We start from the raw sequence: 20,232 nt of genomic DNA, 5'->3' as shown, positions 1-20,232 counted from the left end.
TCAGTTTGTGTGGGGCGAGGGGAGTGCTTTGGTGCCAGCTCCCTAGGGTTGGCGTCTGTGTGTGAGGCAAGTGCATGAAATGGGGAAGGGTTAGAGTGATTAGGGGTCAGTGCGTTATGGGTCTGGTTCCCCAGGGTCAGTGCAAGAGTGTGAGGTGGGGAGTGCTGTGGGGCCAGCTCCTCAGGGTCGGGGGGCGGAGGGAGTGATACGGGGCCGGCTCGCCAGGATCAGAGTGTTTGTATGGGGGGAGGAAGAGCTATAGGACAGGGTCCCCAGGGTTAGTCCGGGGGGAAGTGGGGGAAGAGAGCGAGCACTATAGTGCACGATCCCTAAAGCCAGTGTGTGTGTTTAAAGCAACAGAGGGTCCTGTAGCACCTTTAAGACTAACAGAAGTATCGGGAGCATAAGCTTTCGTGGGCCAGGTGTCGGGCTCTGGGGCTAATCCCCTCACGGGAGGGTGTATGGGACTAACTCCCGGACTTCTGTAGGTGTCTGCTGGGCGGGGGTTGCTAGGGGACCACCCCAGGCCTAGTCGCGGGAGGGGCTCGGCTTTCTCAGAGCAGGCCCCGCCACGCCCCCCTCGTCCAGCAGTTCCGGCGCGGGACCGGAAGTGACGTCGCAGGGTGGTGCAACGACGGCTAGGTGCTGATCTGATGACGGTGGCCGCGGTGCCGTGTTGATGTCCCCAGCTGCCTCCGTGGGCGTCCCAGGTAAGGGCCTTTCTCGGCCTGTCCGTGCCGGGCGGGGCGGCAGAGCGCTCGTGCCCCGTGACTCTGGGCCCGGCGGGGAGGGGGGCGCTACATGTTCAGTCTCGTAGCCTCAAGTCGCTCTCCCCGGTTACCGGCCGCAGCGGCTCCCTGGCTCTCGCGGCCTCTGTCGGCCCAACCGCCTGGCACTGGTCAAAGGGGGGGGGGGGGGGCCGCGGTGTTGCTACGGCCGCTTTGTGTCGGGGAGGAGGAATGGGGGCGGGGCTGGACCTCCGTTTGCGGGGGGGAGGGGGAATCCATGGCGAGCAGCGGAGGGGTGTCGGAGAAAGGTGACCTGTCTGGGGTCGGTCGCGCGCGCCTCGCCCCGGCTGCTGATGAGGAAGCGGGGAGGGCTTTCAGGCGCTGACCGCCGGGCACCGGAACTGCTTAGAGCCCAGCTGCAGCAGGAGGGGGCGGAGCTGGTCCTTGTTTTCCGAGGAACTGTTCCTAACGTTAAACTACGGTGTGTTGCGGGACGCACTGTTTAGTGTATGGCAACAGCGAAGTGTAAATGCTTCTCCTGGCAGCCAAGCCAGCTCACTCTGAGCTGCGTAAACAAGCGGCCCTCGCTGCTTCACAACGTCTCTGGGGTCATCCTTGTAACTCTAAATAGGTTTCAGCTGCATCCAAACTTCAGAGATTTTTCCTGCCTATAAATTATAATCCCATACACATTCTGGTGATTTACAGAAATGCAAATTTGTTAAAGACTAGACGAGCCTGTTTTGAAAACTGTAAAAAACAGATTTCAGTAAAGTTGTTGGTCGTGCCAGATGGCTTGGCTGTCTGCAGAAACTAATATCTTTGTGTTTGTATTACTAAAAAGATCTTAAGATTTTTTTTTTAAGCAGTGAAAGAATTTTAGAAGTACAATTTGCTTGTCACTCCTTTTTGTTTCGGTTACTCTTTTGCACTTCACACCTTGGACAGTGAAAATCAAAAATATCAATTTTCCTGCAATTCCTGCTCTGATGTTTTGGTTTCAAGCACCAGTGGGGACTGCTAAAAACAAATATTTTAATTAGACTTAAAGAAAATTGTGGAAACTGTACTGCATGTTTGTAAAAGTTAGCTTTTATAGAACTTATATTTTGGATAAAATGTGAGGGGAGTCTCTTAAATATCACTTCTTGTTATTCTGGGGGGAAGGGAGAGTGAGAGGAGAGAATGGAACAAGTATACCCAAGGAATAAAGTTGTACTATGTTTGAGTTGCTTAGGCAGACCCTTAACCCCAGTGGGTGCTACTACCCTACTATACTTCAGCCCTGTCATCTTCTCTTTCCTTGTCTCTCCAAAGCTATGTTAATGTCTTCCTTTACACTTAATTTGCTTTTTAATTTATTTTGTGTAAATTGAAGTTTAATTTTTCACCTGTACTTTGCAGTCATGGGGAATCGCTAATTCAAAATCTTATTTTACCATTTTGTTGTGTTGGTGAAAGTGCAAAACTGTGTTGATCCTTATTTAAAGTCTAATCTAGCGAAACAATATGCCCTTGCTTTTAGTGCATGGTTTATGTATTGAACTAAATCAGATGGTAATAGGCTAAAGATATTTGAGTTTAGGGCTAGAAAATCTTGTTTAACCCTTCCTGGATTTGACTGAGCAGTATCTGTTCATTCCAGTTGCCCATTTTATTTGAAAAATGGGGCTAACTCTTAACTGCTTTATTTTTTTAGTTTTTGGAAATCTAGTAATATTCTGGCAAGCTGGTGGGAACATTCTAAGAGCTGATTCTACTCCCTCTCACTTCAGTGGGAACTGGAATTGGTCAGCCCCCTATGGAAATATTTCCAATGGGTATTGGGTGTGTAGTTCCTGAAACAATATGTTTTACTGATGGTTCAGTTGTCGCCCGAATCAAGGCTTGTTGTTGTAATTACTATAATTTTTAATAACAGCAACTGCAAAATGGAGCAAGATAAATTGCAACATTCAAATATTCTGCCTCCTCTCCCTATAGATGTATTAAGCTTCAATCTTGTTAACACTTGTGCATGTGCTTAGGTTTACTACCATGAATAGTGCCATTGAAATCAACAGGACAGCTTCTTAATAAACAGTTTAATGTCTTAGAATGAAACTAGTACTTGTGTTTTAAAAAAACAAACTACTGTTTCAGTTACAGCAACTGAGCAGTGGACCTTCCTGTTTGCTTGCCATACTAGGTCACCAGGCTTAGTAACCTTCCCTCCAGAAAAAGAACAGCAGCAGCCTGGGAGGGGAGATTATGGAGGTCTGCAAGCCTAGGGTGCTCTTTACCAAGGCAACCAGCATCATTAAGAATATTGGTTGTAAGTCATAGACCTCCTTGTCTCTGGATTCAGAGACACCCACCTGGAGTGCTCCATCTTCTTATTGTCTTTGGACATGCAAAGCGAGCTACCCTTTCATCCTTAGAAGTCGTCTAGACAAGGCAGAGTATTTTGTGAAACCTTGTGCTGTAGCTGCTCGCTATGGAGTATATTTTCTGTGAATAGAGAAATTTATTTTGTAGGGCTCACGTTGTTGCACCGTTCAAGAGAACTAAACTCATTTATGACGTCTTAGACTATTCTTCTGGTATAACTTTTCTGAAGTAATAAAATTCTAATATTGTTACAGATCAGTCATGTCATCCTTTCAAGAAGCCCCATCTTCAAGTAATGCTCTGCAGACTTCCAACTTTGCACATGTGATCTTTCAAAATGTGGCAAAAAGTTACCTTCCTAATGTACACCTTGAATGTCATTACACTCTGACCCAGTATATCCAACCACACCAAAAGGATTGGGTTGGTATTTTCAAGGTAAGCGAGTTTGTACTTTTTCAATAACTGAATATCCATTGCATTCTAAATTACTGATTCAAAAAAATAAACTCTAAAAGCTCTTTGAAATATGTTTGTGGGATAAATCCTGGTGATGTTAGATCTTGACACTTGCTTGCAAATTAGTGTCTTATCTTGGTTTTCAAATATGCTAATTGAAATGCAGGTATTCTAAGTGAGCTGGTAGCACCATCTATTATGAAGGAAGCACAGTGCTTTCTGTGATAAGCAACTGGAACAGAATCTTGTAACTTTGCCAAATTATAACTGTTTGGGATGAAATTTTCCATGCTGGGTGTCTTCCCAAAAAATTAAGCTTGATGTGAACTTCAGCCAAAACAGTTTGGCTATTTCTGAGAATAGGGGTAGGGAGAAAAATGTTGTCTTGCTATGTTAAATTCTAGCAACCTTTTCTTTGAGAAACTCTAGTGCGCCCATGTTTTGGAGCAAAGAACATGAAATTTGGAAGGGGTATGGTCTCTGTTTTAAGGATGTGCCTTTTGCAGTCTCTGTGAAAATTTGGCCAATTTATAATAATGTGAAAAATCAGTTTGCACATGCTCAGTAGAGGCTTGCTAGAGCATCGTAGCTCAATTACCCAAAGAGTCTGTCCACACTGAGCAAGCTCCTGCAGGGGACTGAGCAGGACTTTTCTAGTAATAGAAACTTCAGGTTTCTGTGGGCTGGTCAGGGAACTGAGAGCAAGGATTGTCTCCCCTGTGCTCTGAGTGCCCCCCCTTGGTGTTACCAAGGCAGCATGTAGTAAGAAGCCATTTGAATAGAATGGTGGTGGAAGGAATCAAAGGTGAAGGGGAGGAAAACAGAGTGGGAGTTGGGGTAGTGGGGAGACTGGCACTGGCTGGGCAAGAAAATTAGGAGTGGGAGGCTGGTGGGGAGAGCCTGAAACTGGATGAGGAGTGTGGGAGCTTGTTGGGAGGTGGAGAGACATAGCTTTTAAGGAGCTTTGGTGTGGCAATAGAATGGGGACTGGTTAGTCAAAGAGACTGGGACAGGGAACCTGGAGGTGGGGCACTAAGATTGGATAAAGAACCCGGGGAGGGAGACAAGTACTGGAAGCCAGTGGGATGAGGTACATGTGCATGGGGACATCTGAAGGGGAAGATTGAATGAAGAGTCAAGACGGGGGAAGTGGGACTGGCTAAGTATAGACACTGGAGACATGGAGCCAGGGGAATGGAGGGGGACTGGGATTGGAACAATGGGGACTGGGACTCTGAGTCCATAGAGAAGGACTGGATGAGAAGTCTGAGGAGTGGACATTTGGACCGAGAAAAGGAGTAAAGAAATGGGGAAGAGAAAGGACTAGAACAGTGACAAGTTGGAGAGGACACAGGAGAATGTGTCAGTCTTGGGGGAAATGGCAGAACTGTGTGTCCACTGGAGAATGCTCCCCTCCAAAGCCTAGAATGGAACCCGAAATTCTTGTCTCCCTATTTCTCTGCTATCAGCAGATATTTGTGAAACGCATGGGCAAAGTGTCTCATCCCTCTCAAATGCTGGTCCAAATAGAGGATTACAACCCACGATTGCTATTGATTACTCTGCTAGCCCAAGTGGCAGAGTCTGTGCAGTGGATCTAAAGGTTCCAGTCCTGATGATGACCCATGTGGATGTCAACATCATGCCACATGATGCAATTTCTGTAGTTTTTTGTTGTTGTTGTTTTTCCCCAGTATGATGCCACATAGTGGATTGTGTGTGTGGTTTTTTTTGTTTTTTTTTTGGTCTGCTTAAAAAAAAAAAAAGAATTGGGAAGTGACACAAACACAATCTATGTCAAAAAGGACATTGGTGAGATTGCAAGGAGAAGCATGAGAAGTTAGGAAATAAGTTAACTCTGACATCTGTGCAACCTTAATTCAGTCCCTTTGTGTGAATGCATTATAAGAGTCTTCCATTACATGATCACATACTATATTTTCCACAGGAGCCCTGCCTCAATCAGTGTGCAGAGTGGATGGTGTTCACTTAATGAGAAAAACTGTTCAACTGTGGCCACTTGCTTTATTTATTGCACACTATTCAAATTCTGCTCTGAAGGCAGGATTATTAACTAATTCATGTGCTTTTCTGTGGCACGCATTGTAGTATCTACTTCACAAACAGGTCTACTGAGAGAAATTTGGGGTTCTGGTACATCATGTTGGCTGGGGCCCCATCCTCTCCCGTTTCATTTTATTTACACCGATATTAGACATATTGGGAGGGCTAAAGTACTACTTTTCCCACCCACACACTGCCAAACCCTGTTCACAAACATAATTAATCTTCATAACACGCCTGTGAGATGATACATATGGGCAGGTGAGGCACAGAGCGGTGAAGTTCAAAAGTATTCACTAATTCTTAGTGCCCAGTCTGAGATATTTTTAGCATATTTAGCATTATGTAGCACTGTTTATCTTCAAAGCACGACTCCCATTGACTTGGGTTGCAGATGCAAGTGCTCAGCACTTCTGAAAATCAGATTCCTGGGTCTCAAGTCAGACACCCAGAAAATGAGGAACACACAATTAGTACCATCTCTGGAAAGTTTTGTTTGTGACTTGCCTAGGATCATATAGGAATTCTGTGCCAGAGGCAGGGATAGAATCCAGTTTTCCCAAGCAGCATTCAGTTACCTTAACCAAGAAACAGTCCCTTCTCTTCCTCAGTCCCCTGCCTCATTTGTTGCAGAAGTTAGAAAGGCAAATGAGGCAGGAATCCTACAGACAATAGTTTTCTTCACTTTGCAACCCTGACTCATCCCCAGAGCCAGGTCCATTCTGTACACTTAATCAGGCAGTGGTCTTGTGAGGGGAAAAAATAGCATGTGATCATGTAATTAGACTGTATGATAAAGTGTACCCACAAGGGGGCCAAACTAAAGTTGCAGAGACAGCCTTAATTCTGGTGTTTGCTAACTTTTAAGTGCTTGATTTTGCAACTGTGACTTTTTTTTTTTTAAATGTAGCTTGTGTAACAGAATACAGGAAAACAACCAAGAGTAGGACTATTACAGAAAAATGAAATGTTTTAAAGTTGTAGCCTTTTCTTATGACTTTATCAACTTCCACTTATCAAATATTTTTTTTCTATTTTTTACATGTAGCTAAAGTTAAGTCTCTTGTTAATGTGTTAATTTTTAGAATAATGTTATAGAAAAACTTTTCTCTGTGCACCTCAATAATTGCTCACAGAGAAAGGATGTTGGAGAATGTAGGCTCTTTGTTTCCTTCCTGTTATCTGTAGATCAAAACCAGGTGAGACAGCAGTGGAAGGAATTAGGGAGCTCAGCATTTGGAGTTGGTTTCATTATAATAATTCGCTGAGCTTGGCTGCAGTGTTCCTCCTGTCTCTAAGATAACTGTCTCTTGGATGTTTCTCCCACAGTTTTCCATTACTGTTGACAGAATTTTTATATATATATATATTGCATCTCCCTTGCCTGCTTTGCATTCCTTGCTGTATGTCTTAGGGTTTGCCTACACTAGAAAGTTTTGTCTCTTAGCTATATTGGTACTGTCAAATGTTAGGTTTAAATGCTCTACCAAGTAACTTGACATCTCTAGTCTTCAGATTGTCAAAAGGTAATACGTTTTTTTTTTTTTTTTTTTTTTTTTTAAGACCAACAAATCATTTTTCCCCATAGATAGGTACTGTGACTTGCTTACACCTCTATTGCATCTGTGGACATTGTACAATCACTGTCTGCAGCATTGAAATGAAATTGCTACAAGAATTATGCAGGAGGAGTACATGGGTTTTATAAAGGAGAATTTTTTCTTAAGCACACATTTTGCAAATCTGCAAAGTTTGGGGGCAGGAGAGAATCAAAGTATGATTTGACTGCAACTGAATAAACCTGGTACGTGAGGTAAAATGCACATCCATTTGAAGAATGGAGGTGCAAGCATTCCACTGGAATTTCAAAGGAATGTTGTTTTAGTGAAGAGGATAATGGGATTAAAATGTTTTACTACAAGTTTGCAGTAATAGGCAGTGACTGTTTGTATAACAGAGTTTCATTTTGTTTTATAAATTAATTTAAATTATGACAATGAACTCAAATTTAAAGTTAGGGGACATTTTTGAGGTTGTAATTGATTATGGGTATATACTGCTACTGTAAGAAACTTTGAATTTAAAGAACATCTTTAAATTTTGGAGTTGGCATAATTTTTTAGATGAACTGGGAAGAGGCAAGGTAACCCACATATAGTCCTGTCATTCTTTTGAAGTAGTTAGAATTTAAAAACTGATGTTACATGCATCTGATTAAAAATCAGGGAGGCAGTTAGTATACATTATAGTGTCCCTGTTTAAAAGAGAAAAAATTCTAAATCTAGCCCCATAAGATTGGTTTGTTTTTCTCCTTTTTAAACATTCTTTGCAGTAAAATGAAAAATGTCTGATCAAGAAACTGTTTTCTTGCTGAAACAACCATTATCGGTACAAGATCAGACTCTGTACTGGGGACAAAGATTATAAACGACTGTTAGAGATTGATTATACCTTGGGGTTGCTGGGAAAGTTGATGAATCACACTTGATTATTATTTATGAGGTTTAGAAAGGTGAGTAATAGTGTGAAGGATACGATGCATGCCTAGTGAAGTGGTCTTCAAGGGATTCTGAACTCACTAAATAACAAGAATGATTAAAGTCCTATGTAGTAGTGGTCTTGATATTGTGTCTAAAGAGAATCAGACTTCTGTCAGTGACCTCAAAGTGTAAGTTTATTGGCGGTGAATGTAGAGGGATGGGAAGACCTTGGCTTTTTGTGGAGGAGAATGAATTGCTTAAAGACCAAAACTGTTCAAAGTTTAAATGAATGCCATCTTTGAGTCTTATGGGAAGTTATTGCTGTTGCACCAGTGATAGTTGTGTGTCTGTATTAAAAACTGTTATGTCAAGATGTCTAGTGGAAGTTTCATTTAGTTAAACATAGGAAATTACAGGGATGGATGAGGGACCTGACTAAGATCTAAGGGCTGTGTACACTATGGGAGTCACAGTGGCACAACTGCAGCTATGCCACTGTAGTGTAGATGCTTCCTATATCAATGCAGCTAATCCACCTCCCTGAGCGGCAGTAGCCCTGCCTGCACCATGGGTTAGGTCAGCTTAACTACAGCGCTCAGGGATGTGAATGTTTCACATCCCTGAGTGATGTAGCTATGTCAGTGTTCATTTTAAGTGTAGACAAGGCTTATGTTTGTTTCCACATACTGAGGTGAGTTGTGGTATCTTGCCATCTAAATGTGTTAACTCCCTTTGTAAAACTGTGTTCTCTCCCTCCCCCTCCCCCCCCCCCCCCGTCTCTTTTGTCCTTTGTTGCCTCTGGTCATGTATATAAAATTTGCTCAGTGTAATGAAGTTTGCTCTAATTCCTTTTAAGGCCTTCATTTTAGTACTTGCCCCTATTCTTTTTGTCCCTTTTAGAATTCCATCCTTAAATGCAGTTTTAAACTGATTCCTTTCACAAACAGTCAGTTTCCCCATTTTTTGTGTGTTGTATAAGGCATTTATTTTCTCAAGCTCCTAGCCTGGGTTCTCAGACATCCTCATGGAGAGAACCACAACTTGAGTGTTTTATCTCTCCTTGCCTTTGGGGTTGCAGGACATTGTTGTAGCAACTATAGCAATTGCTTACATGAATAAGTAATTTTAGGAAAGGACTAAATATATTTTCAACTGTCCTTAATGCAATAAATGTATTGTCTTTTTGAAATTAATCACTGTTCTCTTCATTTTGTTATCATACCCATTCTGTTCTGTTCCTCTTTTGTGCATGCTGCTTGTTTCCATCTTTCTCTAGGTATTCCTTTTTCATTAAATGGCTGCTGATGGTGCCTGGCTTCTGTTTACTTATGTTATGGAGCAGTGGCCTGAAAGGGAGGCAGCTAGACTGGCCTCATTTGCAGCTGCTTTTACGGGCATTCTGGCAAGGACATTTGAAGTAGATGAAAAAGAGGAAGGGCCAGCACCATGTTACCTATCAGTTCTCGGTTAATCACCAGCAGCTGCTTTCTGAGCCACCAGTGGTTAATAGAACACAGTTGGGGAACTGGAGTCCTAATTAATTTATACATGTTTCTTTAAATGAATTACCTTGCCTTCTGAATTCAGACTCCTAACTTTGGACAGATTATTACATGTTGTTCTAGGCCAGGGGTAGGCAACCTATGGCACGCGTGCCAAAGGCGGCACACGAGCTGATTTTCAGTGGCACTCACACTGCCCGGGTCCTGGCCTCTGGTCCGGGGGACTCTGCATTTTAATTTAATTTTAAATGAAGCTTCTTAAACATTTTAAAAACCTTATTTACTTTACATACAACAATAGTTTAGTTATATATTATAGACTTATAGAAAGAGACCTTCTAAAAACATTAAAATGTATTACTGGCACGCAAAACCTTAAATTAGACTGAATAAATGAAGACTCGGCACACCGCTTCTGAAAGGTTGCCGACCCCTGTTCTAGGCTGTTCTTTAATACTGATACTTTCTTTTTGACTGGCTTTTTGCCCTTTTAGAAGAAAAGTAAATTTATTTTTCTGTTTATGTATTGATGCCTGGTCTGAGTTTTAAGCATAGACAGAAAGAGAAAATTGAATGACAAACCATGGTAAGCCTTTGAATTTATCCAGGGGCAGACATATTCACTTTGGGTGTTAGTGCTGAAAAGGTCAAAACTTAAATTGGCATTAGTGTCAATGCAATACATGGATTTATCTGTAACTTAATGCTTCAGAGAGAATTGGAAACTAGATCATTTGTTACTTCTCTGAGCTTCTGAAGACTCAAAACCAAGCTATAACAAGAGTATTTAGTGGGTTTTTTTTTTAACGTTTATGATCTGTACTTCTACCAATTAACATAATTTTGTTTTTCAGTGCACACACAGAAGTGTTGCCTCTGATTTCTCCATAATGTCCTAGTGTGTATTTAGAAGGTGATCACATTAGGTTGTCTTAAGTACCTAACTTTCCTCTATCATCATCATCTGAGCATCTCACATTCTTTAATTTATCTTCACAGCACCTCTGTGAGATAGGGCAGTACTTTTATTTCCATTTTACAAATAGGAAACTGAGCCACAGAGACCCTAAGCATCTTGCCCAGAGGAATAGGGAATTGAACCAAGGTCTTCTAAGTCCTAGGTTAGTTTCCTAACCAATGGACCATCCTTCCTCTCTTCCTTGTTGCTTTTCTTTATAAATAGTTATAAATACTTAGTTATAAATAGAGACAAAGGTAGGAAAATCTTAAAAAGCAAATTTATTCATACATCTAGCATGAAATGCTGTGGACTGAGTAGGAACAAAATCCAATGTGGAGACTATTTAAAAAAAAAAAAAAAAGGTTGAACCACCTACATATTATAATAGAAGGGAAACACTCTTTACACAAAAAGTGACTTATTAGTAAGGCTACATTTTAGTCATGGGTATTTTTAGTAAATGTCGTGGACAGGTCACAAGCAGTAAACAAAAATTCACGTCCCTTACCTGTTCATGACTTTTACTACAAATACCTGTGACTAAAACTTTGGGGGGGGGGCCCTCAGGAGGGCAGCTCGGAGGGCACCACAAGTGCTAGGGAGGGGAGGGCAGCCCGGAGGGGGGGGGCGGGGAGGTAGGAGGAATCTATATCCATGTGTTGCTGGAGGGATGCCTTGGAATATTTCTGCAGGATCGACATTGCCAGGATCAAATATTCACACCATATTTAGTTCTCTCTGATCAAGTATGCAGAAGCACAGTGAAGTTGGACAACTGGTACTCCTGGGGGAATACTGCGCCAAAAAATTAAATTCTGCACACAATATATTAAAATTCTGCATATTTTATTTGTCAAAATAGTGCAATACAATTATTCTGGTTTCAATTATTTTGGTAACTTATTTAAACTACAATACAATGGATGGAGAATGTGAGTGGGGAGCATTGGAGGAAATCCCCAAGCCCCCTTGCCTAATAATAATGTAAGTAGGTTTGACCCTTTATTTCTAGTTATTAGTCAAAAAATATATGCAGCCATATGCTCAGTGTTACATCGTAGGCAACTGAAGAGCAAGTGAGGGCTGGGGAATCAAACTGAATATTTATATTGGCTACTGACCATCTCCAGAAAGGTCAGTAGCAAACAGTTCATGAAGCACATTTTGATAGGAAATTTTTGCAGTCCAAAAATTCAGACCAGTTCTAATCACTAAATCATCATAAGCATTTATAAGGTCATACTGTCCTCTACACCACTCTGGCAATGTAAAGGAGCCTTGAAACTCTTAAACCTGTTTTATACTCCTGAGGGAATTCACAAATACAATGGGAATAATTCACTAAGCAGGCAGGCTGCTATATTCTGCTCTGACTGAGGGGACAGATCCTGCCCCATGCACCTCCTCAGAAACATCCCAAAGCCCTGCCCCTCCACGCTGAGCTTGCTGCAATAGTGAGGGAGAGAGACCGTCTCTCTCTCTCTCTCTCTCTCTCTCTCTCTCTCTCTCTCTCATATGCATATTTCCTGGCCCCCGGCGGTGATTCATGTCTCTATTGGCTGCTCTGGGTGCCCAAGCCAACCTGCCTGTACTGCTGGGGAGAGGCGAGTGACTGCTCTTGCACCTTCCCTTTGCTTCCTCATCAGATGTAATTTTTTGCGGGGAAGCAAAGAAATCTGCAGGGGACATGAATTCTGCGCACGCGCAGTAACACAAAATTCTCCTAGGAGTAAACTGGAAAGTAAGGCAAGATTGAATATTATATAATAAAGGTTTGCAGAAGCCTTTGAATCAGCCACAAGCCTAATACGTCTACAGTGGAACTATGTTCTTAAAACATTTTGCTGGCTTTTCCAGGTTTGAGTGAAGAGGCCCACACCAAGGCTTCAGAATGATAAGAACATTGATGTGATTTTTGTGTATCGCTATATGAAGAAGCTTGGCCTCTTGAAGTGCAAATAAAGGCCTTAGAGGGTGACCATCCTTTGTCGCCTGGCTTCAGCTCTTGTCTCAGACTTTGAGGACTTTATACCAACCTTGACTGCTCATGCCATCTATAGGTCAAATCCTAGCATCCGAGCAACATTTTGATTTCTTGAATAGCATGATGAATATTGATTTTCATGTTGCTGCATCACCTAGATATAGACTGAACCATGGATTCTCAGCCTTGGGGTCATGACTTCAAGGTCCGTCATGAGAGGAATGCAGTGGGGTAGTTGGCAAAATCTCCCAGTTTTAAAAATGAGGGGAAAAGTGCCTTATCCCACTAGAGAAGCACTGTACTGTCTCAGCTGAACTGATGCTGTTTCTTTCCACTTGCATCTCCTCTGAAGATACATCTGATTTGGTAGCCTGAGCCAGTCTTGAACAAAGAAGAGGATGAAAGGGATTGCATACACCAGGGACAGAGGAGGAAATGGCTTTAGACTCTTCTCCTACAGGATCTGAAACTTTTCCTTTTTTTGGTAGAGAAAATGGATAATATAATACCCTTTAACGTGGAAATGACTAAGGACACCTGGACTTAACTAATAGTGTCCTTGAGTTGAATTACATACAATTTTTTTTTTTTGTCATATAGATGTATTGGTTTTCTTATAGTTACATTTGATAAGAGAAGAATGGAATAGCAAATAGAGTCAATCACTGACAGAAGCAATAGTGGAAGGAAAAAACAATGTATTATGCTACTTTGCATATATTTATGAAAATTAATAGAAGTTTCCTCTTTCAAGTAAGAGGAATTAATGTACTTTTTTTTTTTTTTTTGGTGGGGGGTCAGCTACTTTTTCATACTTATGTTTTAAGCTGATTATTATTATACAACTCAACTGATAAACCAGAAAGACAAATCTGATACATCATGATGTATGTTTATGCAGCTGATGCACATCTACCAGTTTTTTAGGAGTAAGGTTGTACCTTTATTTTGGCTTATACCTAAAGGGGTGGGGAACAATGTTCCTTCTCTTTCCATTCATGCGCAGAATAAATTTTATGTGCATCAATGTATGTGCAGATGTGTGCTACCAGTAGAAAGAAACAAACCTAGATATAATATATATTTTTAATAAGTTACCATAGGGATAATTACTTCAGCCAGGACAAGTTAGGCATTTTAGAACTCACTACTCAAATAATTAAATTTAAGTGTAAGAGAAATAAAAATGATCAAATGCATAGACCAGCCAAAACACTAAAATAACACTTTGAAATGTACAGAGAATATATGTGCATTGCAGGAAGTACCAAGAAGTAAGAACAACAATAATACAAGTATGTGTTTGGGAGGTGAGTTTGAAAGACTCTGGGGTGTGTGTGTGTGTAAGATCGACCCACAGACTGAGGTGAGTGACCAACCCAGAGACACTGTGCTGGCGGCTGCTGAAGTTTGAGAGATGCCATGCACTGTCTCTTTAAAGCACTCATTGAAAGCCCTGTCTCCCCTCCCACACTCTGCGGAGATGGGGGTACATAGAGACACTGTGTGAGCTGAAGTCTCAGAAACCGTGCAGTGTCTAAGAAAGGCACTCACTGTTCAGACCTCAGACTGCAGCAGCTCCGAGTCCTGAGCCAGACTGTTCCCTCTCCCCTGCTCTGCAGAGATGGGGTACGGGGTAGAGGGAGGGGGACACCCTGAGATCAGCACCTCCCTTCCCCCCGCTCTGTACAGTCACCAGGAGGGCCCCGGAAGCAGCTGCAGGATGGAGCAACGTGGCTGCAAAGCAGCAGGGGTGAGGGGCACCTGAACACATGCTGCCAGATGTGTGCGCTCTGCTAATCAACTGGGTGGCACTTGACTCTCTCCTGGGCGGATGCCCAACCACGCAGCTTAGAGGGAACACAGCTGGGGAAGTCTTGAAATGCCAAAGTATGTGACGTTTATCTGTGGGTATGGTGCTCTTACAGCATGTCCTCTATGGGTTATACAGCTGAATATATGTAGCCAAAAAGTTATGTATAAATTGAGGAAAAGTCAACACAGCTTTTGTAAAGGTAAATCATGCCTCACCAATCTATTAAAATTCTTTGAGGGTGTCAACAAGCATATGGAAAAGAGTGAGAGTAGATATACATAAGAACGGCCGTACCGGGTCAGACCAAAGGTCCATCTAGCCCAGTATCCTGTCTACCGACAGTGGCCAATGCCAGGTGCCCCAGAGGGAGTAAACCTAACAGGCAATGATCAAGTGATCTCTCTCCTGCCATCCATCTCCATCCTCTGACAAACAGAGGCTAGGGACACCATTCCTTACCCATCCTGGCTAATAGCCATTAATGGACTTAACCTCCATGAATTTATCCAGTTCTCTTTTAAACGCTGTTATAGTCCTAGCCTTCACAACCTCCTCAGGTAAGGAGTTCCACAAGTTGACTGTGCGCCGTGTGAAGAAGAACTTCCTTGTATTTGTTTTAAACCTGCTGCCTATTAATTTCATTTGGTGACCCCTAGTTCTTGTATTATGGGAATAAGTAAATAACTTTTCCTTATCCACTTTCTCCACATCACTCATGATTTTATATACCTCTATCATATCCCCCCTTAGTCTCCTCTTTTCCAAGCTGAAGAGTCCTATTCTCTTTAATCTCTTCTCATATGGGACCCGTTCCAAACCCCTAATCATTTTAGTTGCCCTTTTCTGAACCTTTTCTAATGCCAGTATATCTTTTTTTAGATGAGGAGACCACATCTGTACGCAGTATTCGAGATGTGGGCATACCATCGATTTATATAAGGGCAATAATATATTCTCAGTCTTATTCTCTATCCCCTTTTTAATGATCCCTAACATCCTGTTTGCTTTTTTGACCGCTGCACACTGCGTGGACATCTTCAGAGAACTACCCATGATGACTCCAATATCTCTTTCCTGATTCGTTGTAGCTAAATTAGCCCCCATCATATTGTATGTATACTTGGGGTTATTTTTTCCAATGTGCATTACTTTACATTTATCCACATTAAATTTCATTTGCCATTTTGTTGCCCAATCACTTAGTTTTGTGAGATCTTTTTGAAGTTTGTCACAGTCTGCTTTGGTCTTAACTATCTTGAGCAGTTTAGTATCATCTGCAAACTTTGCCACCTCACTGTTTACCCCTTTCTCCAGATCATTTTTTAAATAAGTTGAATAGGATTGGTCCGAGGACTGACCCTTGGGGAACACCACTAGTTACCCCTCTCCATTCTGAGAATTTACTATTAATTCCTACCCTTTGTTCCCGGTCTTTTAACCAGTTCTCAATCCATGAAAGGACCTTCCCTCTTATCCCATGGCAGCTTAATTTACATAAGAGCCTTTGGTGAGGGACCTTGTCAAAGGCTTTCTGGAAATCTAAGTACACTATGTCCACTGGATTCCCCTTGTCCACCTGTTTGTTGACCCCTTCAAAGAACTCTACTAGATTATTAAGACACGATTTCCCTTTACAGAAACCATGTTGACTATTGTTCAACAGTTTGTTTTTCTATGTGTGTGACAATTTTATTCTCAACTATTGTTTCGACTAATTTGCCCGGTCCTGACGTTAGACTTACCGGTCTGTAATTGCCGGGATCACCTCTAGAGCCCTTTTAAAATATTGGCGTTACATTAGCTAACTTCCAGTCATTGGGTACAGAAGCCGATTTAAAGGACAGGTTAGAAACCTTGGTTATTAGTTCCGCAACTTCACATTTGAGTTCTTTCAGAACTCTTGGGTGAATGCCATCTGGTCCCGGTGACTTGTTAATGTTAAGTTTATCAATTCCAAAACCTCCTCTAGTGACACTTCAGCCTGTGACAGTTCCTCAGATTTGTCACCTACAAAAGCCGGCTCAGGTTTGGGAATCTCCCTAACATCCTCAGCCGTGAAGACTGAAGCAAAGAATCCATTTAGTTTCTCCGCAATGACTTTATCGTCTTTAAGCGCTCCTTTTGTATCTCGATCATCAAGGGGCCCCACTGGTTGTTTAGCAGGCTTCCTGCTTCTGATGTACTTAAAAAACATTTTATTACCACCTTTGGAGTTTTTGGCTAGCCGTTCTTCAAACTCCTCTTTGGCTTTTCTTATTACATTCTTGCCCTTAATTTGGCAGCGTTTATGCTCCTTTCTATTTGCCTCACTAGGATTTGACTTCCACTTTTTAAAGGAAGTCTTTTTATCTCTCACTGCTTCTTTTACATGGTTGTTAAGCCACGGTGGCTCTCTTTAGTTCTTTTACTGTGTTTCTTAATTTGGGGTATACATTGAAGTTAGGCCTCTTATGGTGTCTTTAAAAAGCGCCCATGCAGTTTGCAGGGATTTCACTTTAGTCACTGTACTTTTTAACTTCTGTTTAAGTAACCCCCTCATTTTTTGCATAGTTCCCCCTTTTGAAATTAAATGCCACAGTGTTGGGCTGTTGAGATGTTCTTCCCACCACAGGGATGTTGAATGCTATTGTATTATGGTCACTATTTCCAAGCGGTCCTGTTATAGTTACCTCTTGGACCAGCTCCTGCGCTCCACTCAGGACTAAATCTAGAGTTGCCTCTCCCCTTGTGGGTTCCCGTACCAGCTGCTCCATGAAGCAGTCATTTAAAGTATCGAGAAATTTTCTCTGCATTTCGTCCTGAAGTGAAATGTTCCCAGTCAATATGGGGATAATTGAAATCCCCCACTATTATTGGGTTCTTAATTTTGATAGCCTCTCTAATTTCCCTTAGCATTTCATCATCACTATCGCTGTCCTGGTCAGGTGGTCTATAATAGATCCCTAATGTTATATTCTTATTAGAGCATGAAATTTCTGTCCATAGAGATTCTATGGAACATGTGGATTCACTTAAGATTTTTACTTCATTTGATTCTACATTTTCTTTCACATATAGTGCCATTTCCCCCCGCCCCCCCCCCCCCCCCCCCCCACGACCTGTTCGGTCCTTCCGATATATTTTGTATCCCGGAATGATTGTGTCCCATTGATTGCTCTCAGTCCACCAGGTTTCTGTGATGCCTATTATATCAATATCCTCCTTTATCACAAGGCACTCTAGTTCACCCATCTTATTATTTAGACTTCTAGCATTTGTGTACAAGCACTTTAAAAACCTGTCACTGTTTATTTGTCTGCCCTTTTCTGATGTGTTAGATTCTTTTTTATGTGAATGTTTCTCATCTGATCTGGCCCTTACATTATCCTCTTCCATCCTCTGCTCCTGACTATAACCTGGAGATTCTCTATCATTAGACTCTCCCCTAAGAGAAGTCTCTGTCCGATCCACATGCTCCTCTGCAGCAGTCAGCTTTCCCCCATCTCCTAGTTTAAAAACTGCTCTACAACCTTTTGAATGTTTAGTGCCAGCAGTCTGGTTCCACTTTGGTTTAGGTGGAGCCCATCTCTCCTGTATAGGCTCCCCCCATCCCAAAAGTTTCCCCAGTTCCTAATGAATGTAAACCCCTCCTCTCTACACCATCGTCTCATCCACGCATTGAGACTCTGAAGCTCTGCCTGCCTACCTGGCCCCGCGCGTGGAACTGGGAGCATTTCTGAGAATGCCACCATAGAGGTCCTGGATTTCAGTCTCTTCCCTAGCAGCCTAAATTTGGCCTCCAGGACATCTCTCCTACCCTTCCCTATGTCACTGGTACCTACATGTACCACGACCACCGGCTCCTCCCCAGCACTACACATAAGTCTGTCTACATGCCTCGAGAGATCCGCAACCTTCGCACCAAGCAGGCAAGTCACCATGCGGTTCTCCCAGTCATCACAAACCCAGCTATCTACGTTTCTAATGATCGAATCTCCCATTACTAACACCTGCCTTTTCCTAGCAACTGGAGTTCCCTCCCCTGGAGAGGTAACCTCAGTGCGAGAGGTAACCCCAGCACCAGCTGGAAGGAGGGTCCCAACTATGGGAAGGTTTCCCTCTGCTCCTGTTGACTGCTCTGCTTCCCTGGGCCTTTCATCCTCCTCAACAGCACAGGGGCGGTCTGATCGGAGGTGGGACAATTCTACAGTGTCCCGGAAAGCCTCATATAGGGTACTTGGAGTTTCAGAAAGCCTTTCCCTTACCAAAGGCTCTTAAGCAAACTAAGCAGTCAGGGTAAGAGTGAAGGTCTTCTCATAGATTTAACCAGTTACTAAAGATAGGAATCAAGGGGTAGGAATAAATGGTCAGTTTTCACACTGGGCTCCCTACGGATCTGTAGTAGGACCAGTGCTTTTCAGCATATTCATAAATGATCTGGAAAAGGGGACAGACGGGGCAAAATTTGCAGATGATACAAAGTTACTCAAGATAATTAAGTCCAAAGCTGACTATGAAGAGTTAAACGGATGTCAGAAAACTGGTGACTGGGCTACTAGATGAAACTCGATAAGTGCAAAGTAATGCACATTGGAAAACATAATCCCAACTATATGTACAAAATGACAAGATCTAAATTATCAGTTACCACTCAAGAAAAAGAGATTGGCATTCTTGTGGATAGTGGTGTGAAAACATCTACTCCAGGGGTCGGCAACCTTTGGCACGCAGCTCGCCAGGGTAAGCACCCTGGCGGGCCGGGCCGGTTTGTTTACCTGCCGCGTCCGCAGGTTCGGCTGATCGCGGCTCCCACTGGCCGCGGTCCGCCATCCCAGGCCAATGGGGGAAGCGGTGATCAGCACACCCCTTGGCCCATGCCGCTTCCTGCTGCCCCTATTGGCCTGGGATGGCGAACCGCGGCCAGTGGGAGCCGCGATCGGCCGAACCTGCGGACGCAGCAGGTAAACAAAATGGCCCGGCCCGCCAGGGTGCTTACCCTGGCGAGCTGCGTGCCAAGGTTGCCGACCCCGATCTACTCAGTGTGCAGCAGCAGTCAAAAGAGCCAGTGGTGTTAGGAACCATTAGGAAAGGGATAGATAATAAAAGAGAAGATCTAACACCACCATGTAAATTTGGTGTGTGTGTGTGTATATATATATATATATATATATATATATATATATATATGAGAGAGAGAGAGAATTGGAAAAAGTGCAGCGAAGGGCAACAAAAATGATTAGCGGTGTGGAACAGCTTTTGATATAAGAAGAAATGAAAAAGACTGGGACTGTCGAGCTGAGAAGAGAGACAACTAACCAGGAATATGAGAGAGGTCCATAAAATCATGAGTGGTATGGAGAAAGTGAATAGGGAAGTGTTCTTTACCCCTTCACATAACACACACTAGGGGTCACACAATTAACAGGCAGTTAATAAGTTTAAAACAAACATAAGGAAGTATTTCACACAATGCAGAGTCAGCTTGTGGAAGTCTTTGCCAAGGGATGTTGTGGAAAAAAAGTATAACTCAGTTCAAAAAAGAATTAGTTTATGGAGGATAGGTCCATCAATGGCTATTAGCTCAAATGGTCAGGGATACAGCCCTGTGCTCTGGTTGTCTCTAAACTGTCAACTGCTAGAAAGTGGGACTGGACCACAGAGGATGGATCACTTGAAATTGTCCTGTTCAGTTCTTTCCTTCTGAATCATCTTTTACCGGCTCCTGTCAAAAGACAGGATACTGGGCTAGATGGACCATTGGTCTGACTTAGTATGGCTGTTCTTATGTTGAAGATGTTTGTGACTGGAGTACACCTGTTCATTGTAGATAGCAAAGTGCTAAAATGATAGTAAAATTTCCAACTTCTGGTATGAGGGAAATATATTGGG

The 20,232-nt window shown here is 42.6% G+C and overlaps 1 protein-coding gene across 2 annotated transcripts in view; it reads left to right on the top strand.

The window, feature by feature from the left end:
• Positions 1–621: 621 nt before the first annotated feature.
• TAX1BP1 (Tax1 binding protein 1) overlaps positions 622–20,232 on the top strand; it is a 125,581-nt gene continuing 105,970 nt past the window's right edge. For both annotated transcript variants that reach the window (XM_065397972.1, XM_065397970.1), the window contains exons 1-2: positions 622–710; positions 3,353–3,536. In XM_065397972.1, coding sequence (XP_065254044.1) covers positions 3,360–3,536 — 177 coding nt within the window. In that variant the 5' untranslated portion in view covers positions 622–710; positions 3,353–3,359. The remainder of the gene's footprint in view (positions 711–3,352; positions 3,537–20,232) is intronic.

Source organism: Emys orbicularis, chromosome 2, assembly GCF_028017835.1.
Source record: "Emys orbicularis isolate rEmyOrb1 chromosome 2, rEmyOrb1.hap1, whole genome shotgun sequence".
Lineage (NCBI taxonomy): Eukaryota > Metazoa > Chordata > Testudines > Emydidae > Emys > Emys orbicularis.
Note: the sequence above shows the minus strand (reverse complement) of the source record. Positions and strands in the feature narration are given on the sequence as shown.